The following is a 26,530-nucleotide window of genomic DNA, read 5'->3' as shown; positions in this document are numbered from 1 at the left end:
TTCATTCCTTCGATTTCTTTTCTCGCCTTTTAAAAATAAAAACATTTCTCTTGCCTTTTTCTATTTGAATTTTTTATCTTTTGAATTTCTATCTGACGTTGGACAACAAAAAAAAGAAACAGGTTGGGGGTCACAAACGTATTCAGTCTCACCTCCACCTGTTACGTTTTCAACAACAAAAGAAGTTCGTTTTGCGGTGGGTATAGAAATCGACTGGATACGGAATGAGCTACCAAAATCGATTCAGGTTACTCGCCTGCTTCCCTCCCGCTGCCAAGTTATTTATGGCTGTAGACTCCATCATTTTTGATAAGGAATTACTAGCTGCCGATAGCACCATCGACCTATTTTATTCATTTTTTGGGGTTTTGTTTAACTGATAATCGTGTCGATCATTTTGCAATCCTTTTTTGGGTGGAGTTTTGAGAGGGGGGCACATATACACGGTATTGTGTCGTGATGTTTCTCTTTTTGGAACTTTTTTGTTGTTGTTGTTGTTGATGATTAAACTTACTTCTATGGATTTGAGAGAGAAAGAAAAAAAAGAATTTTTTGTGTGTACACTCTAACGCGTTTCTGGACAAAACGAATGGAAAATATGACGATCGGACTCGTAGATATAAACAACAACAACAAAAAAGAAAAGTTTGGAAACACGAGAGCGATCGACACAGTGAAGCATCTAAGATATTGGTGTTGGCTGAGAATGACATGACTGCCTAACACAAATCGTACAAGGCGATGGAGAAATCAGACGAGTAAAGAAAGAGAGCGATAGGAGAGGAGGCTGATTGACACGACTAAAGCCCAACCAGGTAATACAGTCCTATACTCTAGTACATAAATCTAAAACATCTGCATGCAGGTGACGCTCGAAGATGCATCAACGTAGATGGAGAGAACTGATAAACCGCCAAGAGTTGGGGGGGATAACCAATCTCGGCTCCGTGTAGACACATAGCCCCTTGTCCTTGTGTTCGAATCCCGCGTTCTCCAATGTGTCTTTTCCCCCCTTCTTTGTGCATCCTCTTTGGCAATCTTCCTCGCTATTGTTGCGAGCACAAAGCTGACTGACTCTCTTCTTTTCAGCCAAAAAGAATCAGCAGTTCATTACCTAGTGTATATACTATATAGAATATACTTATATATGCTACTATATTTTTTTGGTGGGGTAGGATAACATCCAACCCTTGTCTCTTCGTATTTCTTATCCCGACCCCTAGTTCTTCTCTTATGTCTGATTTGGGTGTGTGTGTGTGTACGTCCGTTCGTGCGCTAACCACCGTCGATTTCTTGTTCGTTGTGTGTGCAGACGACATGAGCGACAGCAACATCAGCTACCCCCCTCTGACGATCTCGTATTATCATCGAGAACGAAATCGTTAATCGGCTTATCGACAAAAAAGTCCCTAACAAACGTTTCTCCTTTCTCTCCCTTTCGTAGTTGCCCCTCCTCGTCTTGATGAACTCGCTTCCTGAATATATTATCACCAAAGTTAGTGGAGGGTTGGAACTTCATCACTGAATTCACGACACAGCTACGATCGTTTCATTCTTTTGATTCGATTTTGTTTCCCCTCCACCTTCCCTGGGTTTTCTTCATCAGTGGAAGATTGGGGGAGGATTGAATTTTCCCTCTCTTTTTTTTTTTCTTTTTCAACGTTATAACCAGACTACACAGCGTGTGTTATCAAAATGCCAGTGTAGTGAATTGAAATAATTCTTACTGTTGTCGTGTTCTCATCGGTGGCGATACAATCGTATGTTTTCCAACTGGTCTTTCTTCCTGTTTTTTTTTACCCCCCTCTTTGTGCAGATGGTGAGAGATGTTGAGATTTCATGTCAACTGATCGTTGAAATGTATAAATCACGCGCATCGTTGCATCGAATGGATGCGAGTTTTTATTTTGTTAAACATAAAATAAAAACAAAACAGAAGAAACAAGAAGTGATAACAAGTAATAGTTTGTTCTTTGGTTGGTAGCTGTTGATTCCCTGGACCACTCCCAAATATCCACCATCGTGATTTCCTTTTCTGAACATTGTAACGACGGTAATCGGTGTGAGTCGGAGCAGTAGCACGGCCATCACTCTCGCCAGTAGTTTGTGGGGATGTTGTAATATATTATACATCCAACAATGGCGTTTCGAAAGGGGATTGAATCTACGTGAGACTCAGACTGAACGGTGTGAAGGTGCTGACGGTGCTCGGCTGAACAAGGAAACTAAAGATTAAGAGACACGAGACAATGATCAGATCGTCAAGACTTTTTCCGTTGATTAACTGCTCGTTGAATCGTTCACTATACGAGGTGTGCTCGTTTATTTCTTTATTTTTTTTGTGTTTTTCTCCTTTTATTTTGTCTTCTTTTGGTGCCTGATTTTCGAACGAGGATATTGGGAGATTGGGCGTGTCCCGTTTCAAATTGATGCACGTTTTATTCCAACTCTTGGGGGGCCGTTGAGTACTGACCAAACGACCATCAGACAATGCTCTTGAACTTCTTTACCCCCCATCATTCTTTGCTTTTATACTCAGCTTTTTTTATAATCTTCGTGTCAGTTGGATCGTAAATCTTTCAGATAGCAACAGAAATCGGTGCATCGGTTCACGCATCTCGTTTATCTATTCGATTCGCCTTCGTGACCCGCCTCAAAGTTTTGTGCTTCTATCTTTTCTTTTGTTTTTTTTTTGGGCATGCATTGGCCGTTTCATTTGGTTGTTTCTTGTTTTGTTTTTTTCTTGTCGTGAGTTCCGGCTCTATTGGATGTCTGCAATCATCCGCCAGTTTGGCCCTATTCGGCCAACTGCAATGACAGATGATGACGGATGATTGCGCCGAATTTCTGTAACCTTCGCTTTAGGAGAAACCGACAGTAGCCAATAGCCAAAATAAACATTTTTCTCCACTCCAATCCATAACCACTTGGTTATTACTTATTGCCTGTCTTAGCAGAGCCCGTGTTAAGTCTCTCGTTTGTTCTCGCGGAACAAAAGAAAAACTGAACAAAAAAACAAAAACGCTCAGATGTATTTCTAAACCTCCAGTAGGCGTACAAGTTTATAAGGAATAGACTTTTTTTTTTTTTTTAAGTATATATATCGCCAGTTCGTGATCTTTTTAAAAGTCCATCTTTCTAATTCAATTTACATGCCCACTTTTAGCTAAAGGTAGTCCATATTTGACCTGGCACCGTGGGGCAGATTGTTCTATTTACCAGTTTGCTTTCTCTCGTCCTTCTGCAAAATTTCATCTTTCTTTTTTCTTTTAAATTATGTAGTCTACGTATTTATCTTTATTTTTTATAGCGCTTCAGAGAAATACCGTTGTTATATCAAAAATTCGAACGAAGATTATACGTGTCTAGTCGAAATTTCGTTTCGATTACCCCGAGAAAAACGAATACTAGCGCAAAGGTGTTGTGCGCTGTGCACACAGAGCTCAAGTACCCGCTAGAGATATGATTGCTCAATTTATTACCATCGTATTTTTCAAGAGTTTTTATATTATTTTTTTGTTGTTGTCATCATTGGTCTTGCATTAGCAGCTTGGGTCAAGCATGTACGCAGTAGGGGGATGATTAACGAAGGAAAAAAGAGCGTAAAAAGGAAAAGAGGTTCAACCATCACCACTACTGTTGTTGGCTCCTTTGATTAAAGCAAGTTGCGCTCTGTTATTACCTGTACTCGCTTTACAAGAACCGTCTCTTATTTTCACATCTCTCTTCCTTGCTGTCCATGTTGTTTTTGTTTTTGTTTCTTGTTGCGCGTGCGCTTCTATTTTTCTTCGCTCGTACAGCCAGACGAAAAAGGGTCTTAGAAAAAACAACAATCACCATCATCAACAACGAAAACAACAAGAAAACACGACTCAAAACATATTACACTGAAAGAAAATTCAGCCCCCCAGATATTTCCTTATTAAAGCGAAAATGGAAGAAAAAAAAGAGAAAAAAGTAGCACGAAAAATGTTGATATGCTGTTGCCTTGGCAACTGGCGTCTAGTTTCTAGCCCCCCCCAAAAAAAAAAAAAAAATATTATTTGATAGTCGGGAAAATGCCGAAAAGATCAGACAGTCGATTCGAACCGACTTGGCGCCTGGGCCTCGTAGCGTCAGCAATTCCTACGTAAATTTCCATGTCTACTCATTCGTGAAAAAGTAACAAACAAAACAAAAAATTACTTGGCAATTCGATTTTTTTTTTAGCTATGGAGAAAAAAAAATGTGAACGGTTGTTCAATGTAAATTCAAAAGCGTTCTCTTAGATTTAAAAAAAAAAACGACCAATGTCCATCATCCGATAGAATAATGCCAAGCCCAGTCGGGCATGATTCCTTGAGTACAGGGTCGCTTGTAAGAGGATTTGATGTGTGATGTATTTAAATGAGCGTGATGGCGGCCAGCAGTACCTTTTCCATCATCCTCGCACCCTTTACTGCAAAAAAATAAATAAAAAAAAAAACAAATAAAAAAAAAAAAAACGGTTAGGCATTTTTCGGAATGAGCCACGATTTATGACGATGGGGAGAGAGGGTAATGGCCTTCTACACGCCGCTGCCTTGGTTGTCGTGATTTCTTCTGCATTTTTATTTTATTTTAACGACGGAATGACATGGTGAATTTGTTATGTTTTGACAACCAGCTGGATTATAATAGTCATTTGCTTTTCTTCTTTTGATTTTCTATCTCTATTTTTTTTTCTGAATGGTTTTTTTTAGTAAAAAAAAAAGGGGAGGAAAGGAAGTAACAATAATAATAAAATCTAAGAAAAAAAAAGGTGAACGGTGACATGTTCTCTTACTGAAAAAAAAGCAATGAAAAGACGGGGGAATAAAAGATCCGTTGATTCACGCTTCTGAACTAACCAAGTGCGCACATTAGACAAACATCATTAGTCTTCATTAAAAATGCACACGCATTCCGCTGGTGATCTGCGATATTTTTAGAAAAAAAAAATGCAACTCAAACGCGTTGGGTCCGTGTGTATAAACACGACCATGGGGGTCTTTTAGAAACGTGAAATAAAAATATCTTTGGCTGCTGCGGACAATTGGAGAGGGTCATCCAAGCACGGGACGTTATATCATTTTTATCGACTTGTATTGTTGCTGCGTTATCCTTCGTCTTCAATAAGCGACTATAGATTCGAGTGCACTTTAGACGCTCACTCACAACGTGCGTACAATGGTGCCACCGATTCTGTTCTGCAGTGTGTTTTTGCAATATCAGTTCTCTCCGATGTGCTTGTCGTTGTTGGGGTCCATTCTTTTCTATCAGATTTCAAATCTTATTCAAGTGATGGTCTGGGAACGAGTAAAAAAGTATTGTTTCCAGTCACGCTCAGCCAAAAAAAAAACAAAACAGGACGAGCAGCGAGGCTGATTATCGACTATTTTTTATTTTTAAAACTTGAACTAGGTCATACTGGGCTTTACTTACGCGACGGAATTATGGATTGATTGAAATAAAGCGATAGCCCCTATCAGCTGTTAAATCAACGACTCAGCGAGCCAATAAGGGCCTCAACGTTTGGCGTATACTTGTCGAATTTCGCCCCTCTTGCGAAAGAGATAGATTGATGGATAGTATATACATCGAGAAGCCTCGAGTGTCAACCTCGGAACGTCGTGACATGTCAATGACGAGAAAGTCACGTCTTACCATCTAAGATGCTGTGTGAAATTCGTGACTCAATTTGCTTATAATGCCTGTCCGATTTGCTAACAAAAAAACAAACAAAAAAATGGCTGGCGCTAATCTTGTCGATTTCGATTTGCATCATCATCGAAGCGTTGGCTTTCTCAACGATACAATAACCACTTGAATATAAACACGAAAATTTGCATACAGCGATGTTGTCGATTATGGTCATTGGAGAGAACCCGGGAGCGTTTCTATCAGTTGGGGCTGCTGTGCACTTTTAGAGTTCCATAGATGGAAAGTTCACCCGTTGGCCGAAACGCCTGATTGACACATTTCTGATTGCATATAGCCCGTCGTTCTCTATTCACATCGCACATACATAACGCATAATAGAACAGCGACAACCGACCAGGGGGGGGGAGGAAATCATGTGTCCCTTCCAGCATCCCCGTCCAGCAGAAGCCTTTCTCTTCATCTCTTCTTTTCTGTTTTCTATATGATTTATCAGTCGAAAATAGTGAAAGGATTGGACATATTTTCATACGATAATCGGAGGTCTTCGTTCAACCCACGTCCTCCACCCTTCCGTTTCTCTTTATTTTTCGCTTAATAAAAATGTTTCAACTTTTTTCGGCTGTTGCCTGATGGTGCCGGAGTCGCTTGTCGTTGACAGTTGACAAGTTGATGGCTGTTTTTTTCTTCTTTTTGCCCCCTTCTTTCACTAGCTTCTACTACTCTTACTTGTGTCGTCTCCGTCACTTCGACAGTTGTCCTCAAGGGCAACCGAGGCATCCTCCTACATATGCAGGACTTTTTCTTTTCATTTTTAGTGCGCAACATACGCATCAAATGCCGACTGTAAGGATTAAATAACCATAAGACAGTATACTACTCATATTCTTTCCACAAAAAAAAAAAAAAAGAACCCCTTTCGGCCCCTTATCTTATTGCTGAGCCAATAATTAAACTTGATCTTCTCTTATTCTTTATTTTTATGGCCCTCCCTCTTTTGTAAAGCTCGTTGACTGTTAAAAGGGAACCACGTGAGGCTAAATATTGCGTTTATGAATATGCTGCTCTATCCACATAAGACTGGAAAATATACAGCCACAGTTTTGAAGGGGGAATATCTTTTACAGTGATAACCAGTTGGCGTTGAAAAGCGCTTGCCAGCCGTCTGGAACACCTCGAGACGTCAAGGCTGTGTGTGTTAAAAGGGCGCGGCCATCTTTTTCGTGCTGCAATTTTTTGTTGTTGCTGAAACGAATCACGCAGTGTATAGAACGAAATGAGCGGATATCGAGTAGCAAAAAAAGAAGACGAAACCGCAAAGAAATGAAAGTGAGAATATACAAGTTTGTTAATGGATACTTGTTGCGAAAGATTGCCTTAGATGATGTGTACGCGTTTTACGTCTCGAAAGGCACAAAACCGTGTCACAAGCTCGTAACGATTTCCGCTACCCCATATACTTACCCTTTCCTGTCATTGGCGTCTGCTCGTTATACCACGGCGTCACTCCAAACTTCCCCCCTTCTCTTTTCACTCAACTTTTTTTTTTCTTTCCTATTTATCCATTTGCAATATTCTTATTATCGACGTTCTTATTTTCGTCCTGGACCCAATGTGTATGTGTGGGTAGGCATTTTTGTTTGTCTACTCTGCTCAATGCACATCTGTGCTCTTGTGCTTTTCTACGTGTACGACACTCGAGATAATACAGTGCGCGGATGAATAGGTACATATTGATGCGAAGCCATTCGAATGGTAGGGGGTGATGGTAGGCCACTCGCTATATCCAATAGGGTAGCTCGTAGCTGTCTATTCACTACTGTAACAAGGGGCTAGTAGTAGTCGCATTTTCGAGTGTTAAAAGACAAGGGGAGAAAGGATTTTTTTTTTTTTAAACATTATTTTTCAATCGATGAATCCCCCCACTAGCTAACACCCTCGGTGTTGGAACAAGTGATGAAAAACTGTTTGGAGCTATTCTCTGTGCCTTCTCCCCCTTCAATTCCCTATTCTTTTGCACTGATTGTGGACGTAGTATTCCCTTCTATGCGGTGGCACACATTCGGCTGTCAGTTTTACTACTACCCTTCGGCTGGGTCCCGTTTTTTGATGGCAGTTTGAGTGAAGGGGAGGTGCATAGGACAGGGAAGGCTACGTCGATCTAAGTGACGTACGCCAAATATCAGACTAATCCCTCTTTGATGACATTTTGCTACCGCTGCCTCATTTTTGTTCCTATTCTCTCATTCTCACTCGATTTCTATTTGGCAAGCGGCTGGATACGTGCGGCTGCAATCTTTTTATAGGAAAAAGAAAAGAAAAAAAAAACTATTTCCATCAACTCGTATGGAAGGTCCCGTGATTGGCAGTTGATTGTATAAATAAAATAGAAAGAGAGAGAGAGAGAGACAAGGGAGGCACGAACGCAGACGAGGAACGCTGGAACGAGCTAAGAGAGGAAACGATTTTAGCCATTCGAATCACGTTCGCCTTCCGTTCTCTAAATCTCTTTACAGCCTCATCCAGTAACATGGAAAACAACAGCCAAAGCAAGACACACGCACACACAAAATAAGAAAAACTTGGTCCAGTCTACTGGACTTCCATATAGTTCCTGCCATTGCCCTCTCTCATGAAGCTTGTGCCGGCCTCTTTGGATAACGATTTTGGATGTGATGTGATTTTGTTAACTCCTTTGAGCTGAGTCGAATAAAGAAAGAAGATACTCTACGGCGAAAAGAAGATTAGAACAAAACAAACAAAATCAACGCTCTTGTTGTCATTCCCTCGTCGGCCAACTGGCTCACAGACAATGTACTTTTGTGTCAGTTCCAATTGCTTTTTTTTATCCTTCTTTGCTGTGCAAGTTCGCACTTGTACAGACACCCTCCCCATGATCTCGCCCTCAGCTCCGTCCAATTGTCCAGTATGTATAACAGCATGTCCTTTTTTTTTGTGTACGTGTATGGAACACTTACTGCATTCAAATAGAAGCGGACTCTTGTACGTGTACATATACATAATCGTACTGGGTGTGTGTGTGTGCTGGCAAGTGTGTACACAGTGGACGAGAAAGTGCGGACCATTTCCGCTAGAAATAGCCCAATTTCAATAGAAGAAAAAGAGGTCTTCAACTTTAGCGTCCGTCTTCCTAGTTTGGCCAGTGTGTCTATATGTTTGTGTTTGCCAACTATTCAAGTCAAAACCGTTCCCTTGACACGCACACGCAAAAGACGGGGGCGGCTTTTTAGACGTAGCGACAGAAACGTTTTTTCTTTTTCTTTTATCGTTTCATTTTCTTTTTCTCTTTTAGCACGTTCGTAAAATAGCGGATGCATCCGCCCGTGTTTTGTGTGCGCTTAGCACTATTGCGTCTTGATATCAGACGAAACAAAAAAAAAATAGACTTTGTCGGGGCAGAAAAAAAACTACCGCTGCGGTGGTAAATGACACACGTGAAACAGACAACAGACGAGCGAAGATATAGAGAAAGCAGAGAGAAAGAGAGAGAGCCGGTGTGTGTGTGTGTGCTGAAGGCGAAAGGTTTCATTTACATCGAAGCCCTACGGTGTGTGCGTATAAGCATTAGGTGGAAAAGAGAAGAGATAACAAGCAAAGCTTTCTGTTAAAAAAAAAAGAAAAAATAGATATATACATATATACGCATGTTCTAGGTAAAGCTTCAACCAAGCCGAAATTCGTCGAAAAAGACACGGGTCGTGCTTTTCGCCGCGCTTTAATGTTACGAAGTGTAGATGTTACGATACGTGTTTGGTTCGTCAGCTGTTGTGTCTTTCCACTTTGTTTCTAAGGTTTCTTTCCAATTTGTAATGTCGCTTGTTTTACATCGAGTCGACAAGGTACTCTCGCAAAGGGGTGAGGCGAGAGGAAGGGTTCAAGCTCTGCCAAAAGAAAAAAATGATAGAAGGCAGGTCAAGTGTCAGATTCCTCCTCTTTTTCTTACGGGCATTGGTCACGTCATCAGCAAGACATTTACTCGTTGGCTGTCACAGTGGCTTCTCTTCTACAGTAGAATTTTCTTTTTAGCTTCTATCGATCCCGAAAGACATTGTTCTTAATGTTCTTTCCTCTTTGATGACCAACGGCTGTCAAAAAAAGAGAGAGACGGCGAATCGTTTGGCTTGTTCGCATCGTTGCATTTTTGTCTTATTCGCCAGTCGAACGAATCCTAAATACCGCCGGTTTCAAACGAGACTATATCATCGTAATTGGTCGTGAGCGTATTTTCTTTTTATTTTGCCAGTGCAACGGTTGAACGCTCTAGGGCTCTAAAAATCACAACAGAAAAGACATTGTAACACGCGGAACGGTGGCTACGTAATCAAAGAATGCCACAAAAAGAAAAAAGGGAAACAAAGACATACCAGAAAAGAAGAGACATGAGATTTAAAAAGAAAAAATAAATAAATAAAAAGGCGAAGAGGGACGCACGCACTGCCGGGGGAATGTTAGACTGACGAGAAGCGTAAGCCGCGATCCCGCGGGACGTTTTTATGAAAATTATTGGGTGAGTGAACGAGGGAGGAAAAAAAAAAGAAAAGAGAGACGTCAGCCCCGCTGTTACATGGTCCCCCCCTTGCGAGATTATTACAATATTTCTGAGCCAATTAGGAGAGCCAACATGTCTCCAACGGTTGAACCGCTCCTTGTCTTAGCGCGTTCCATCTTTTTCGTTCACGGCCCAGTTTTAACTGAGAGAAAAGAATGTCCAAGAATCAATGGCGAGAATGCAAACAGGCAGCTTTCTCGCGCGTGTCTAGGCAAATTGAGAGCAGCCTCTTGACGGTTGTTCACAGTTTCCGCCCTCTCTCCTTCACGTAGAATTTTTTGAGCCATTTTTTTTGTGTTTTTTTACTCTTAAAGGAAGCATCGGTTGGTGGCGACAGATGTCTCCGGCCGAGTGATGCACTCGCAAGGAGGGACGGGGGACACAAACAGCGACATGTTGTCTTTTCTCTCCTTCGCATCCGATGGGATGATGCGCCAAGATGGATGACTGTGCTTTTTGACGTAAGGTTGTGGCTTTTTGGGTCCCCGGCTGCGGATGCACATCATCACTTGAATCAATAGAATTGAATCATATCCGAATATAACCACAGGAAATCAGTCAAATTGAACGAAAGAGAGAGAGAGACAAAAAGGGGGGGAGGATTTAACCTTTTACCTCTTCCTTTTCGTCCCTGCGTATTTATTTTTTGAAAAAACTATTTTGTATTAAGTGAGCCTAAACCGGTTTGTTTGTAATGAATTGGGACGCATGACATACCCGCCCCCCCTCTTTTTTGCAGACGCATGCTTCATATTGACATCAAAGCGTTTCTCCGCTTCGTCAATAAATGCGAGCTCGAAGCAAATAGAGAAAAGTAGAGCCGACGACCGCAATCAATTCAGGAGTGAATGGGTTGGGTCTTGTGTTCTTGTAAAACTTCTTCCCTATATAGCCTTTGTACCGTCGCTTGTCGTGTTGCGATGAGTTGTCGTGTGGACGTAGAGATTCAATCAAGCAAGCTGCTTAATAAAACCCAATCCGAAAGAGCTAAATCCGCTACGAACATGTGCAGTCCGGCCGTATGGATCCTTTCATTTACTATGGCAACCCCCCATCTTGCCAATCTCTTCTTCTTTTCTTTCTTTTTTTTTTTTTTTTGGGGGGCGTCGACATCTCTTTTTGGCTATCAATGCACCGAGTATATTTCCGATGTTAGCCGCACCGGCGTAATGCGTTACGAGAGACAAAGAAGGGGAGGAAAGAGGCTAAAAAGAAAAGAAAAAACGGAGGGTTTGCATTCACGGTTGACGTGTTTCATCCAATCACGTTGCTAGAGGAATATCATTCACGCGTCGTCCATATCAACTTCCTCGGCTAGTCCAATCAATGCCGGAAGAAATATATATAACACACACAACGCCTTTGTTATGTATAGAGAGAAATATGCGATGCTATATCGAGGACATGGAGGTCGCTAGTGCATACACAAGTATAGTTCCCTGTCATAACGCGATATAGACGGTACGTAATAACGAGCTTGTCCCGGCCATTACGTCTACTGTGTAGAACTGTTTAAGCGTGCACGATATACAGAAGTATAGTGTTCTTATTTGCATGTATCCAGTGCGGAGACAGACAAAAAAAGAGTGGACGGGAAGAGGAACTGGCTGACGTGACTTTAGCTTTGACCATTATGGCCTGCCAAACCCCACCTTTCGTCACAGCGTGACCATCGCACATGTATATATACTATATAGGCTTACTATACAATGTACTCAGTTGCCGTGCTGTTGTGTGTGTCGGAAAAGACACGTAATACACACAGGACTGACCGTGGCCATTTGCTTTCCTCTCTTTTCCTGTCTGTACGATTTTATAGCAAAAAAGGGTCCAGAGGGGTTCAGTCACGTTATGTTGCCGATTTCGTTAGACTCCCGAGACCTGTTATAAAAAAAAAAAAAAAACGTAGGCCGGAATTATTCCACCATCGATTCAACATTTTCCGCTCGGGCGGTTGATGTTCTTACAGAGGCTGACGTTCTACTTTTAAGGGACTTTTGCAAGAGACAAAAGCGTTGGTGAAGAATTGAACAACGTCATCCTTGCATTCGTCAGTTTTTATAGCTGTAAATGCATCAGCATCACGACGCGAAATGAAAAAGGAGCGAAAGAGACAACCAAAAAAAGAGAAAAAAAAAAAAAAAAATCGAATCAATCAACTTAATGGCCTATCTTGAATGCAGGGCTCGAGCCGTGCACATCACATTAGGCCATATATGGCGTCGAGCTGGGCCCATTTTTTGTGTTTTATTTCGTTTTGCTTCGTGTTCGGGATGAGGAAGACCTATTCGATTTTTAATTGGATGCTTTACAGTCGAGGCTTAATGGCCGTGGCCGCCTGAGGGTCCCGACCAGGGGATTCAGGATTTTTATTAGCAAACCTATATATTCTCGTAGCGTATATACACGACCGTACAAAGTATATATCTCTCTTTTCCCGCTCTCTTTCTACGCCCGTAATGCCATTATTGTATAGAGTACTATATACGCGATGTGTGTAGTATAAGTCGTCGCGTAACAATAGTTATATGAGGATGGACGGCCATGTTTCGTCCTCTGAAATGACCGGCTCAAAAACTAAAAGTTCTTTTGTTTTGTTTTTTTTTCTCTTTCCCTCTTTTTGTTTGTATTTGTTCTTCTGCTGGGATCCAACCGACATGGCCTTACTGTTGATGCCTGCAAAACTCGTCTCATCTCTTTCTACTACACGACGGGCTCCGCGTGTGCTGTTATCGTTGATGAACACACACACATGCAACACAAACAGTGTGGGCGCAAGGTTTAGTGCCGGGCCATTCGGATTCGTCGGCGGGGGGAGCGCCGGCTGTCGAGGATTACGACTATGAAGCCAGCTACGATTACGACGGCAATCCCAAGACGAGCGCCACCACCAACTCAACAAGGTATGCTCTTGCGTTCGACACTAAACTTTCCTTTTTTTTTTCTTTTCTTGTTGCCCCACCATTTTTTTTTTTTTATATATATATTTTTTAAAAATACCTTTCCATTCTGTGTGTCCTTTTTTTCTTCCCCTTCTACACGCTCTCTATGGATATTACAATGTACATAAACAGTAAATATTTACCATTGACCATTACCACATGAAAGGAAAACGCAGACCTATAAAAAAATACGATGCATAGGCCTAACATTCAAGTAGATGCAGACGTCATGGTATATTTGTTTATATGTAGTTGATGTACCGTATACGGGAGTCTCTGTGTTGTATAGCCTACATGGTATTGATCGAGTTCCTTATTTTTGCCTTTTTTTTTTTTTATATCAACTTGTCCACCTATGGTATAGCTGTTCTCCTATTTACGATGATAACAATCGATCAACTCATCGATTCTGGCAGCCATTGCGCCACTAGCCCGTCTTCTCCCTTTATCAATACTTGATATTTATTCGTACATGCAACCGCTTGCCTATATCCTATTGGTTTAAATAATTTCTTTTTGTCTGGGACCAGGAGCACGAGTGCGCGACCGCTGGCTAGTAGTTCGACGACCGAAACGCCATCTGGCAAACCAGGTAAATTATTCAAAATCACAACCAATTATTAAGGATCGCATCGGCTGCACGACAGCCTGAAGAAATGTAAATGTAAATAATAGAGGCTGCCTTACGTATGTGTGCGCCCTTAAGTTTATTCTTTTTGATTACGATCGTGATTCGCGTGTCGACAATGAAGTCAGTTTAGAAGGCCCTTTCTTTCTTTTTACCCCCTCTAAAGTGTTGCGATGCTTCATGATGGAAGAGATGGATTTGTAGCTTCAGGGCGGTGGCAGGTGGCCCACGTAGGCGGAAGAGAGTGTCGTGAGTGGCCGACGCTCCTTTCGTTTCTCAAGAAGCTGTTTATCATCGGTCACGGAGCCCATTTTCTTCCATCAAGATCAGCTCGACTCATACACGAACTCAGTTGCGCTTTTATACTCACCAAATGGAGTGCAGCAAGCATTTCGGGACTCGCTTTTTCCTTGGCGCTTGAGCGCGTGATCCAACGAAAAGTGAACGGTAGAACGTCGTTAAATGAAATGGAAGTGTCGTGTTCGTCAAAGAGATAGTGGCAGTTGGGTCAAAAGGAGCGTTCGTTTTGGGCGATGCGCTTTTGGATTTCCGTTACATTTATACGACACTACTACGCAATGGAGAGAAAGATAGCGACGATTTATTTCAACTTAAAGTCTTCTCTCTTTTTCTCTCTGTGTTCCGAGACGGGCACATACTGGCGCAATTAAAGTGCCAATCTTCTTCACTGCAACGCGCCCTTTGTCAGCTGCAAAAGAAGCTAGTGAAACGAAAAAATCCAAGAAAATCAGGCGGGCTGGCTCTTAATGATTAGATAAAATATTCTAAAAGGCGATGAAAACTGAAAAAAGGCGTCGTTCTATAGTCCGTTCGGTGTCATCGCCGTTGGCGGCCACGACCATTGCGCTAAGTTGTGGATAAACATGTTTCTCTGCGGCAGGTCTCCCCGTTGTTTCCGTTTGGTACCGACGCCCACTCTACTTGGCTAAATCGCATTTTCAGCTTTTGTGTTTCTTTTGGCTTTTCCCTCTTCTCCGTCTTCTTCTATATACCTTTAGCATCGTGTTATGTTTGGTTGTAGTCGTGCGTACTTCCAAGCAATTTCTTTTTTTTATATTTTCCTTTTTCTGTTGTATACACATGACGGATAAGGTTCTATGCCAGCTCAGTTGGCAATGTCAGGCACGATAGAAAGCGTTTACTCAACGTCCTCAACTCGTCACTGAAGCATTTGACCTCTTTTAATGCAATCTTCAATTTTACCAGTTTCAAACAAAAGTTACAGAAAAAAAAACACACACACGAGTAATTGAGTTAAAAAATAGAGAATAAACCGACTAGGCTAGGGGAATAAAAAGAGGAAACGCGTGGGGGGGGATCAGAACGCAAACGGACCAATAAGGTTTGATATTGTTGAGTGTCTATATCAAGTCAAAGAAAAAATCGATATAGGTTATAACCGACTATTATGCTCGACGTTTCGTTCGCCTTGTCCAACTCTCTTTATCGCACAAGTTTATGACCTAGTTGAACTCTTTCTTTTCCTTTTCTGCTTCACCCTCCTGCAATGGTTTCTCCATTTCGTATTCTTTTTGAACGGTTCCTTTGCTCTCGTTTTTGTTTTTCTTCTTCGTGCAAATCGATTTGCCCTTCGCGTGGCACCGCGTCCCTAAAGGCACCCCCACTATTCCGGCATCATTTTTCTTTTGATTCATTTTGACGGTAATGTTCGAGCTTGAACGACGGCCAGTCATGTGGCGATGAACGGCCGACTCCTTTTATCTTGAAAAATAATAACGATGCTAAGATTATCGTTTTCCTTGTTCGGAACGGGATGCAAATGAACATCGGTAAACGTCATCGTCCAGGTGTACTTGTTTTTTCATGCATATTTTACGTGTGTTATGGATCCCGCAGTCGCGTGAACAGTTTTAAGAGTAAAAAAAAAAAACAGGGAACGAAACAAAAGACGTGAGCCATCCATTAGCGAAGTAAAGCTAGAAAAAGGCGTGCAGCCGTGCTTGCAAATTTTGTTTTGATGTTGTCGGTGAACCAACTCTTGGCTTTAAAAAACAACTGTTTATGACGAGACAAAGCTCGAAATCTCGGTTTCCTTTTTATTCCGAAGAGATCATAAAAGGCAGATAGCCGTTTCTCAAAACCTTGCGCGACTGATTAGACAGTCAAATCCTTCGAATGTGTAAGCTGTGGGCGTTACGAAAAGTGGTTTGTTTTCAAAAACAAATGTATTCTCAAGTTGCTTTAGACTCTTTTAAAACTCGCGTTTATCTTTTCATTTTCATTCAAATGTGCCGCTTTATTTTTTAAACAACGACTTAACGTTGCCGCAATTTTTCCCCTCCCCAACAATACAGGTACCTTGCGGATGTTGAAAGCGTTGGGCAACATAACGCGTGAGAGCGGCGAAAGTGTCAAACTGCGGTGCGAGGTGTCAGGCGACCCGCCACCAAACCGCTTCCGCTGGTACAAAAACGAAGCGCCAGTCTTGGAGGAGAAAGGTCGTGTTGTGGTCAGAAAGTACCGTACGGGATCGTCCATCCATGGCAGTCGACTACGCATCTCCGATGTCGACACGCACGATACCGGCTACTATAAATGCGAAGCTTCCAATGGCGTCGATCGTGTCGATTCCACTGGTATCGTCATCGTTCGCATGGGTAAGTTTGGTTTTGATGCATAGATAAATGTATTGTTAGACGAAATATGGCCTCACCCACAATTAATGATCAACTATTTTCTAATAATTAATCAACAGGCGCGCCAGTCGGCCAATCAGGTCCAATTCCACCTGGCACCAATTTCCAGCAGCCGTCCTTCCCCTCCTTTGGAGGCCTTCCTGTCAAGTAAGTTGTTTATAATTTTTAGTTTTTAAGTGACCGAATATCACATTTAATGAATTCATCTGGAGGAAAATCGAAATTTAAAAACCACATAGTGTCTTTCAACCGTTGCGTGAGAACGATGTCGATGGCTACATATAATGGCTAAAAGACATCGATGTGTACATTCTTTTACAGGAAAGAAAATGCTTTTACAAAAGCGAGTTGAAAACTCTTTTTTTTTTTAAATGCTAGATGCACGCATGCAGTAGAGCGAGTTGAATAAGAGCTCAAAAGTCCACCCTATAGTTGGTAGTTTTGTTGGACGTCTTCCAACAAACTTGATTTTCAATTGAACAGAGTCGCAGTCGTTGACTATAGGCATAGGGCATATACTTCCTTATGATCTCATCTGATTCCCTTCACTTTGAAGCGGAAAAAAAGCGGGGAGAACCGACAGACAAGGAAGTAAAGAAAGAAAAAAAAAATATATGTATTTATCTATTGAAGAAGAAGACGGCATGCCGACTGCCGAACGAAGGTTCACGCATCATCAAATCGAATCGCAATGCGACCGAGCGTCAACACTCGTCCTATTCCTGTGATATCTCACGTGCATAATTTCCCCCTTTTTTCCATATAAACTGTGTGCGTAGGTTTATTTCTTTCGTTTCCTTTTACGCATACTCTTGTTTCGTTTTTTTTCTTTTTCATATCATTCCCTACGTGTATACATCCTCCCCCGAGAAACTAGTTAGCCTCTCTATGTTTCCCCTCTGCGTACTTCACTTTTCTTGTTACCCATTTTAAACTTTTCTTCCATCCTTTTTTGCGATGCTGCAACGACAGGGCTAGCCTAAGACAAACTGGACTCCATTGGTCCCTTCTCCACTTTCAGACCTAGGAATAGGCACTGATTTCACCATAGGGACTCCAAAGAGGTTCCTCATTGAGAGTCGATGACACCCAGTCCTCTTCGACAATTGAAAGACGTTAACAGAGCATTAGGCCGGAAGCTTTCATTGTTGTATTTCTTAGACACACAGAGTAGGCTATAATGTTGCAACGAACTGCTTTACATTCGGCCGACTGTCTCGTTAAAAAAAAAAAGAGAAAAGAAACAAGACCATCAGAGAGATAAGTACGAAGAGGCTGCTATATATACGGCTCTTGTTTGTTGAGATACGAGCGGAAATGGCCGAGGCTTTCAACGACAACGACAGTCAAAAACGGGGGGAGGAAGTCAAGGAGGCGATGGACGGGAGAAGAGGAAGTAAAAAAGAACATTGGCCGGTCCGACTTGCGGGGGACGATTTCCTCCCCCCTATATAAGGTCTGTTCGGCTATCTTGCGCGCCATCTCGGCTCGTCATAGACTATTCCCCATGCACACCCCATCATCTCGTTCGTTGGTGTATATATAAGATCGCCGCAATAAAAAATATATATATATATATAAAAAAAGAATATGAAGAGAAAACTCAAGTTTGAATGTGTATCCGTCTTCCGCAGTTTGCCCGGTTTGCCCAAGGATTTCGTGCCCAAAGATCCCAAACTTCTTCTTCCAAAAGATTTCCAACCGAACAAGGAGTTTCACCCTAAGATCGGTCACGAAGATGAAGACGAAGATGACGACCATGGTGACGGCGAAGAGGGCGATGATGATGTTGATCACCCTAACTCGTTTCCGTCTATGCCGGGTTCTTTGCCGCGTACCAATGTTGGACACGGTAAGCATTTACACCGATTTATTCACCTAACATTTCTGACCGAGGGACTCTGGTTTTTAATAACAAAATCAGACAAAACTATCGAGATAGCATTGTCTTGTCTGTTTAACTTCAATTTCACCAGCTAGAATTTTGCTCAATTAAATAGGACAAGCCCCGCTCGAAGGATTTTGTCAGGTCTACCGCGGCTCGACGTGTTCTAAATTTCTAGCAAATCGTACCATCTTTGTCCAGTCATCTCTCACTCAAGGCATCGTCGAGGAAAAATTAGCGGCTGCTTTCACCGTCATCGCACATTCGGGGTAAGAACGATACACGTTTCACCGCCGTTCTACATGAATATATCAGCACCAAATTCAACCTGTCATTAACAACTTCTTTTGAAATCAATCAAACAGGGATCTATCTCAAAGCTGTGCTGAATTCGCAGTACCGTCGCTTTGCTTTGCTGCATTCCCTCTATGCGATGACCAAGGTGGTAAACCCGTACCCCGTCAGCTTTGCCGTGACGAATGCGAGGTTTTAGAGAACGATATCTGCCGAATGGAATACGCCGTTGCCAAGCAGCATCCGCTTATTGGAGAACAGGTAACACTGTTTTCCACTGTCTAAATTCTATTTGTTGACTAAACCCGTAACACCAAGTCTCCATTGGCTAAAATGTAGCCTTTCGTAGTAATTAACAGCTTTTCTCGGGCTTGCTATTGGAATGCAACTGATGTCTTTCTTGTCAGCATCGTAAATGATTGTTTTCTTTACGAATCTGTTGATGCAGGTCATGCTTCCTGATTGTGAAAAGCTGCCACCGATCGGATCCAAAGGAAGTGACACATGTTTTCGCATTGGGATTCCTCATATGGCGCAGATTGTTGAAGGTTGGAATAGTTTTAGCACACTATACGTACTAAACTGAAGGATTGTGTATGTTACATTGATTTTCTTTATTTTAGAGCAAAGCTGCTATAACGAGGATGGACGCGACTACCGTGGAATAGCCAGTCGCACATCTAGCAAACATGAATGCCTCCCATGGAACAGCCAGATGGCAGTCAAAACAGCCGACCATCCTGAATTAATCGGTGGCCATAACTATTGTCGTAACCCTGGCGGTGTTGAGGTTCAGCCCTGGTGTTTTGTTGCCGGTGTGGACGGACCAAACTCCCGGCCACGCAGAGAATTCTGTTCCTTGTCCAAATGCTGTAAGATATTATGGAGATTAATTTTGTTCCCCCTATACTAATTACATATGTATTAATTTGTATGAATGAATGCGCGTAATATTCAACAGCCGCCGGTTACGACATCAACTGGCTGTATATAATTGTACCGGCCGCTGCAGTCGGAGTTCTACTGATTGTAATTCTTGTCGTTTGCTGCGTCCGTCGGTCGAAATGCAAAGCGAAAAATTCGTCAGTAATGATCAAAGGTCCTTACAGTTGTGGCGCACCTATTCCCAATGGGACAGGTTCCAACATGGCCCGTCTGGCTGGTGTTGGTGGACAGTCAAATCAGCAAATGGAAATGAACGCGCTCTTGCCGCCCAGCAACAACAGTATGGTGTCAACGTTGCAAGGCCAATCCACGCCTAGCCGCATTCACGTACCAGAGATTTCTCTACACGCTGTTCGATTTCAACACGACCTCGGTGAAGGAGCTTTCGGCAAAGTAAATGAAACTTTATTTGGTTTCATTTGTCTTTCATCACTGATTGTTTATTTGCACTGATTTCAGGTATATAAGGGCGAGCTGATGCACAGCGAGGCGGGATCGTCCCACCGCGGCTATGTTAATGATCACCTCATAAGTCCAGGCAGTGTAATGCCCATTGCGATCAAGACGCTAAAAGCTAATGCTTCGGTCAAGACTCAACAAGATTTTCGTCGGGAAGTAGAACTTATGTCTGAATTGCGTCATCCCAATATCGTAAATATTAAATGATCTGCTTTGTTGATTTCCTTTTGAATAATTAAACAATTACGTGTGAAATCTTTCAGGTATGTTTGTTAGGCGTCGTAACGCGCGATCAACCGCAGTGCATGCTTTTTGAATATATGGCGCAGGTAAGTCTTGCTTTTGATGTTCCAGTTACATTTTAATTTTCAGTCAAACAATTTAATGTTTCAATTATAGGGAGATTTGCACGAATTTCTGGTGGCTCACTCACCGGCCGGGGATGGATCGGTTTCCGGAATCGGTCCTGGAAGTGATGACGGAACAACGAGCACACTGGAGCAATCGGATTTCCTTTACATTGCAATTCAAATCGCTGCAGGTATACATTTACCATTCTCTCGTATGTTATCTTGGAAACTAAGAAAAATACATGCTCAATTTCTATTTTTTTAGGAATGGAATATTTAGCTAGCCACCACTATGTCCATCGGGATTTAGCAGCCAGAAACTGTTTAATTAGTGACAACCTAATCGTCAAAATATCTGATTTCGGTCTATCACGGGACATTTATTCGTCTGATTACTATCGTGTCCAGGGCAAATCAATGTTGCCTGTTCGCTGGATGCCACCAGAAGCCATTTTGTACGGTAAATTTACGATTGAATCGGACGTTTGGAGTTTTGGTGTGGTTCTCTGGGAGATATACAGCTACGCATTACAGGTATAAAATGAAAGTTTTGATTGTTTATGTTCCCAGGAATTAATTGTTGTTCACTATGGTTTAATGATCTAGCCGTACTATGGATACAATAATCAAGACGTCGTCGATATGGTGCGCTCTAGACAGTTGCTCTCCTGTCCATCGGAATGTCCTTCACGGATATATTCCTTGATGGTAGAGTGTTGGTCTGAGGTTCCTCTTAGACGACCCACATTCACAGAGGTCCACAACAGATTGCGTTCGTGGGAAGGTTTGGCTTCAGTTGGAGCTCCTACCAGTTCCATGGGAGGGCCACCTCCAATCCCGGCCACTCTGCCCCCTACAAATGGAGCTATGCTCACCAGTCGGAGTCATTCAGGTCAGTTGTTTTATTTCTCCATTGATTTTAAAAAATCGTAAGTTTACCAAAACTTGCATTATTAGGTAGCCACAGCGGATCACAGCATTCGAGCACCGGCCCAAGTAATAACACGGGATCGACCAATTTGAGCGGCGCTTCGGTTCATCCGATCATTAGTGGTGGCAATTTCTACCACCAGGTAAATTATTGCTATATTAATCCTATTCGGATGCCGATCAAATATTTTGTTTGTTTTTTTTTACCAGCCAGGACCGCCTTATTCTCGAGGACCTGTCATGAGTCCCGTGCCAAGTGTTGGCGGAAATAGCGCCAGTTCAACGTACGGAGGCACATCCAGTGTTACGTCCAGCCTCGGCTGCCATCCAGCTCACCAACCACCACCACAACAACAACAACAACAACAACAATATCCCGTCTGCTATGCCCAGAGCATCGTGCCAGGCTTCCATTCAGCAATGAATGGCATTCGACCAAGCGGACCGCCATCGGTCATACTTCACGGTTCCAATAATGGCAATAACGGATGGGTGGGTCGTTTTAACACGTCTAACGCGGCTTACAGCGGAAGCTCTGATGGCGGCAAAATTTGCAACCTCTAAACCATAATAGAAAAATAACAAATGACCCAACCCTTGTCTCAGTGAATCGTTGACGAATTCGGCACAAGTTTTACGGAGAAAAGAAAGAACTAGTCCCCTACATTATTTGAAGAGAAGGAAACAACACTGCAGAAAATATAAGGCAGCGTATCAACTCGTATTTATGTACAGAACGGACTAAAAGTGTTTTTGTCTTTTTTTTTGTCATTTTTATTTTGCCATCGATGCGAACTTTGTTTACCTTTATTGTGCCGACAGCTCCTTGTTCTACTATTTTATTTTCTAACATCGGTCATATCTTAAGAAAAACAAAATGCGTTCGTGTATTGCAACGGCTATCGACCGTTGCGTTGCCCATGTTTAAACTGTTCAGTTCTATGGTAATATTTGCTGTAAAATTACTGCTGATCCCAATGTTTGTAATAGATTGCACAAGAGCCTATAAAGGGATTGCCCTCTTGTAAAGTTATTTTGTTTTACACAAACCATAGTAATAATAAGTTTTGAAGACTTAGACGCTAATCAGAGATAACCAGAAATTGGACTCAGATAGAGGGTGACACGGAATTTTATGGACGACAAGTCACAGGCCACGGGAGTACTCAGAACTAAGGCTTTTTGTCAGATTTTGCTTGAAAACCAGTATGCGAAGTCCCATTGCTAGTAGAACAAGGCATCAAAACAATTAAACATCGAGTCTAATCAGGAGCATAGGGTTGCCGCGTGTTTCAATAGCAACCAGGACAGAACCCTATTGGGAACTTCACGAACGGAGTAAGAGCCCATAGTTTTTAAATCCTGAAAATCGGCATCCAGTACAACTATTGTGGAATTTTAGCCAGCATAATCCAAATAGATCGCTGATTTCGAATCTATGATATGTTTTCTTGTTAAATCAGCGGTTTTTGAAATAAAATATAATAAAGTGCTGTAGTGCACCAACTTAATTTGTGGTTTTTTTACGTTTAGTTAAAAAACTATACGGCCATATGAAAAATAAACTTGATTTCCGTGATTTTCATTCAATTCTGAATCGAAATCATGTATTTTAAGCGAAATTGAAATTTTGCCAAAAAATGAAAAAGTGGGAAGGGTATAGCCTTCCCACTTTTATCAAAATCTGCAAAAAACGACATCTCTTGGAAATCGATAAAAGTCACACAGTATAATCAAAATTGAACGCTGATTTGGATAAAGTGGTGGTTATCTTGTCAAACCAGCTATTTTTGTATTAAACGGAAACAAAATGATGTTTTCGGCGACTTTTTGGTTGACAGATGAGTTATTTATAAAAACCTTTCCCCTTCCAATCAACAGACCATTTCATTAATAAATAATGGGTTATGTAAAATCATGTTACAGGTATACAAACTCTTTCTCTTATAGCTCTTACTGGTGCTTACCAGAGTTTCTTTACGTGAGACAAAGTTTTCAAGCTAAACGCTGCCTGGCGACGCACAGAAACATGGCAAACCTAAAGCTGAGTTTCTTTGCTTGGTCTTCGTAACTAAGACATCTAAAATCAAGAAACGTGACGTGAGAATCTGCCATTATGTTAGCTTTGCAAAAACACTAGTTCGGGAGCGGCTCCACGACAACCGGAAAAACGCAAAACGTCTAAAAACATTTCTGAACCACCTCTAACCTGTAGGGGCCCTCACTCCGTTCAGGAAGTTCCCGATAGGGTACGGCCTGGTCGCCCATTCGCCATAATATCTCGGAAACCGTTTGCTCTTCCGGCAAAACAGACTCCGTATACATGTCCTATGAGGCGCGCGCTGATCATCAACGCCTTCATCCCGCCATCCCACTTTTGTAAAAATCGGCCAAAAACGAACAAACAAATTTGAAATTTGGCTTAAAATACATGATTTAGATTCAGAATTGAATGAAAATCACGGAAATCAGGCTTATTTTTTTTTTGGTCTTATAGTTTTTCATTTCCATGTTATAAACCATAAATGAAGTTTGTGCGCTAACAGAACTGTTTTCGTTAATTTTTTAAACGGCTAGTCTAAAGAGAAAACCAATGACTAAATTGAAATCAGCGTTCAATTTCCATTATGCCGTCTGATTTTTTTAGAATTTCAAGAGATGTCGTTTTTGGCCCATTTTGACAAAAGTGGAAAGGCTATACCCTTCCCACTTTTTCATTTTTGGCCAAATTTCAAATTTGGCTTAAAATACATGATTTAGATTCAGAATTGAATAAAAATCACGGAAATCAGGTTTATTTTTCTATTGGTCTTATAGTTTTTCATTTACATTAAAAAAACCATAAATGAAGTTGGTGCGCTAACAGAACTGTTTTCGTTAATTTTTTAAACGGCTAGTCTAAAGAGAAAACCAATGACTAAATCGAAATCAGCGTTCAATTTCGATTATTCCGTCTGATTTTTGGAGAATTTCAAGAGATGTCATTTTTGGCCGATTTTGACAAAAGTGGAAAGGCTATACCCTTCCCACTTTTTCATTTTTGGCCAAATTTCAAATTTGGCTTAAAATACATGATTTAGATTCAGAATTGAATGAAAATCACGGAAATCAGGTTTATTTTTATATTGGTCTTATAGTTTTTCATTTACATGTTAAAAACCATAAATGAAGTTGGTGCGCTAACAGAACTGTTTTCTGTAAATTTTTTAACGGCTAGTCTAAAGAGAAAACCAATGACTAAATCGAAATCAGAGTTCAATTTCGATTATGCCGTCTGATTTTGGAGAATTTCAAGAGATGTCATTTTTATTTTGACAAAAGTGGAAAGGCTAACCCCCCACTTTTCATTTTTGGCCAAATTTCAAATTTCTTAAAATACATGATTTAGATTCAAAATTGAATGAAAATCACGGAAATCAGGTTTATTTTTCTATTGGTCTTATAGTTTTTCATTTACATTTTAAAAACCATAAATGAAGTTGGTGCGCTAACAGAACTGTTTTCGTTAATTTTTTAAACGGCTAGTCTAAAGAGAAAACCAATGACTAAATTGAAATCAGCGTTCAATTTCGATTATGTCGTCTGATTTTTGGAGAATTTCAAGAGATGTCATTTTTGGCCGATTTTGAAAAAAGTGGAAAGGCTTTTCCCTTCCCCCTTTTTCATTTTTGGCCAAATTTCAAATTTGGCTTAAAATACATGATTTAGATTCAGAATTGAATGAAAATCACGGAAATCAGGTTTATTTTTCTATTGGTTTATAGTTTTTATTTACATGTTAAAAACCATAAAGAAGTGGTGCGCTAACAGAACTGTTCGTTAATTTTTAAACGCAGTCTAAAAAAAACCAAACTAAATTGAAATCAGCGTTCAATCGATTATGTCGTCTGATTTTGGAGAATTTCAAGAGATGTCATTTTTTTATTTTTGGAAAAACCTTTTTTTTTTTTTTTTAATTTTTTTTTTTTTTTAAATTCATGATTAGATTCAGAATTGAATGAAAATCACGGAAATCAGGTTTATTTTTCTATTGGTCTTATAGTTTTTCATTTACATTTTAAAAACCATAAATGAAGTTTGTGCGCTAACAGAACTGTTTTCGTTAATTTTTTTAACGGCTAGTCTAAAGAGAAAACCAATGACTAAATTGAAATCAGCGTTCAATTTCGATTATGTCGTCTGATTTTTGGAGAATTTCAAGAGATGTCATTTTTGGCCGATTTTGACAAAAGTGAAAAGGCTATACCCTTCCCACTTTTTCATTTTTGGCCAAATTTCAAATTTGGCTTAAAATACATGATTAGATTCAGAATTGAATGAAAATCACGGAAATCAGGTTTATTTTTCTATTGGTCTTATAGTTTTTCATTTACATGTTAAAAACCATAAATGAAGTTTGTGCGCTAACAGAACTGTTTTCGTTAATTTTTTTAACGGCTAGTCTAAAGAGAAAACCAATGACTAAATTGAAATCAGCGTTCAATTTCGATTATGTTGTCTGATTTTTGGAGAATTTCAAGAGATGTCATTTTTGGCCGATTTTGACAAAAGTGAAAAGGCTATACCCTTCCCACTTTTTCATTTTTGGCCAAATTTCAAATTTGGCTTAAAATACATGATTTAGATTCAGAATTGAATTAAAATCACGGAAATCAGGTTTATTTTTCTATTGGTCTTATAGTTTTTCATTTACATGTTAAAAACCATAAATGAAGTTGGTGCGCTAACAGAACTGTTTTCGGTAATTTTTTAAACGGCTAGTCTAAAGAGAAAAACAATGACTAAATCGAAATCAGAGTTCAATTTCGATTATGCCGTCTCATTTTTGGAGAATTTTAAGAGATGTCATTTTTGGCCGATTTTGACAAAAGTGGAAAGGCTATACCCTTCCCACTTTTTCATTTTTGGCCAAATTTCAAATTTGGCTTAAAATACATGATTTAGATTCAGAATTAAATGAAAATCACGGAAATCAGGTTTATTTTTCTATTGGTCTTATAGCTTTTCATTTACATGTTAAAAACCATAAATGAAGTTGGTGCGCTAATAGAACTGTTTTCGTTAATTTTTTAAACGGCTAGTCTAAAGAGAAAACCAATGACTAAATTGAAATCAGCGTTCAATTTCGATTATGCCATCTGATTTTTGGAGAATTTCAAGAGATGTCGTTTTTGGCCGATTTTGACAAAAG

The 26,530-nt window shown here is 40.8% G+C and overlaps 1 protein-coding gene across 2 annotated transcripts in view; it reads left to right on the top strand.

Moving 5' to 3' along the window:
• Positions 1-22,368, top strand: part of LOC116917647 (inactive tyrosine-protein kinase transmembrane receptor ROR1) — a 103,029-nt gene extending 80,661 nt beyond the window's left edge. For both annotated transcript variants that reach the window (XM_032923197.2, XM_045169942.1), the window contains 17 exons: positions 12,996-13,131; positions 13,701-13,762; positions 16,135-16,437; positions 16,536-16,623; positions 18,111-18,328; positions 18,477-18,630; positions 18,727-18,916; positions 19,104-19,203; positions 19,279-19,527; positions 19,617-19,993; positions 20,060-20,251; positions 20,323-20,388; positions 20,459-20,600; positions 20,675-20,943; positions 21,016-21,301; positions 21,367-21,482; positions 21,550-22,368. In XM_032923197.2, the coding sequence (XP_032779088.2) occupies positions 12,996-13,131; positions 13,701-13,762; positions 16,135-16,437; positions 16,536-16,623; positions 18,111-18,328; positions 18,477-18,630; positions 18,727-18,916; positions 19,104-19,203; positions 19,279-19,527; positions 19,617-19,993; positions 20,060-20,251; positions 20,323-20,388; positions 20,459-20,600; positions 20,675-20,943; positions 21,016-21,301; positions 21,367-21,482; positions 21,550-21,903 (3,302 nt within the window). In that variant the 3' untranslated portion in view covers positions 21,904-22,368. The remainder of the gene's footprint in view (positions 1-12,995; positions 13,132-13,700; positions 13,763-16,134; positions 16,438-16,535; positions 16,624-18,110; positions 18,329-18,476; positions 18,631-18,726; positions 18,917-19,103; positions 19,204-19,278; positions 19,528-19,616; positions 19,994-20,059; positions 20,252-20,322; positions 20,389-20,458; positions 20,601-20,674; positions 20,944-21,015; positions 21,302-21,366; positions 21,483-21,549) is intronic.
• The last annotated feature ends 4,162 nt before the right edge of the window (positions 22,369-26,530 follow it).

The sequence above is a fragment of the Daphnia magna genome, linkage group LG2, assembly GCF_020631705.1.
Source record: "Daphnia magna isolate NIES linkage group LG2, ASM2063170v1.1, whole genome shotgun sequence".
Classification (NCBI taxonomy): Eukaryota; Metazoa; Arthropoda; class Branchiopoda; order Diplostraca; family Daphniidae; genus Daphnia; species Daphnia magna.
This window is presented reverse-complemented; position numbering and strand designations above follow the sequence as displayed.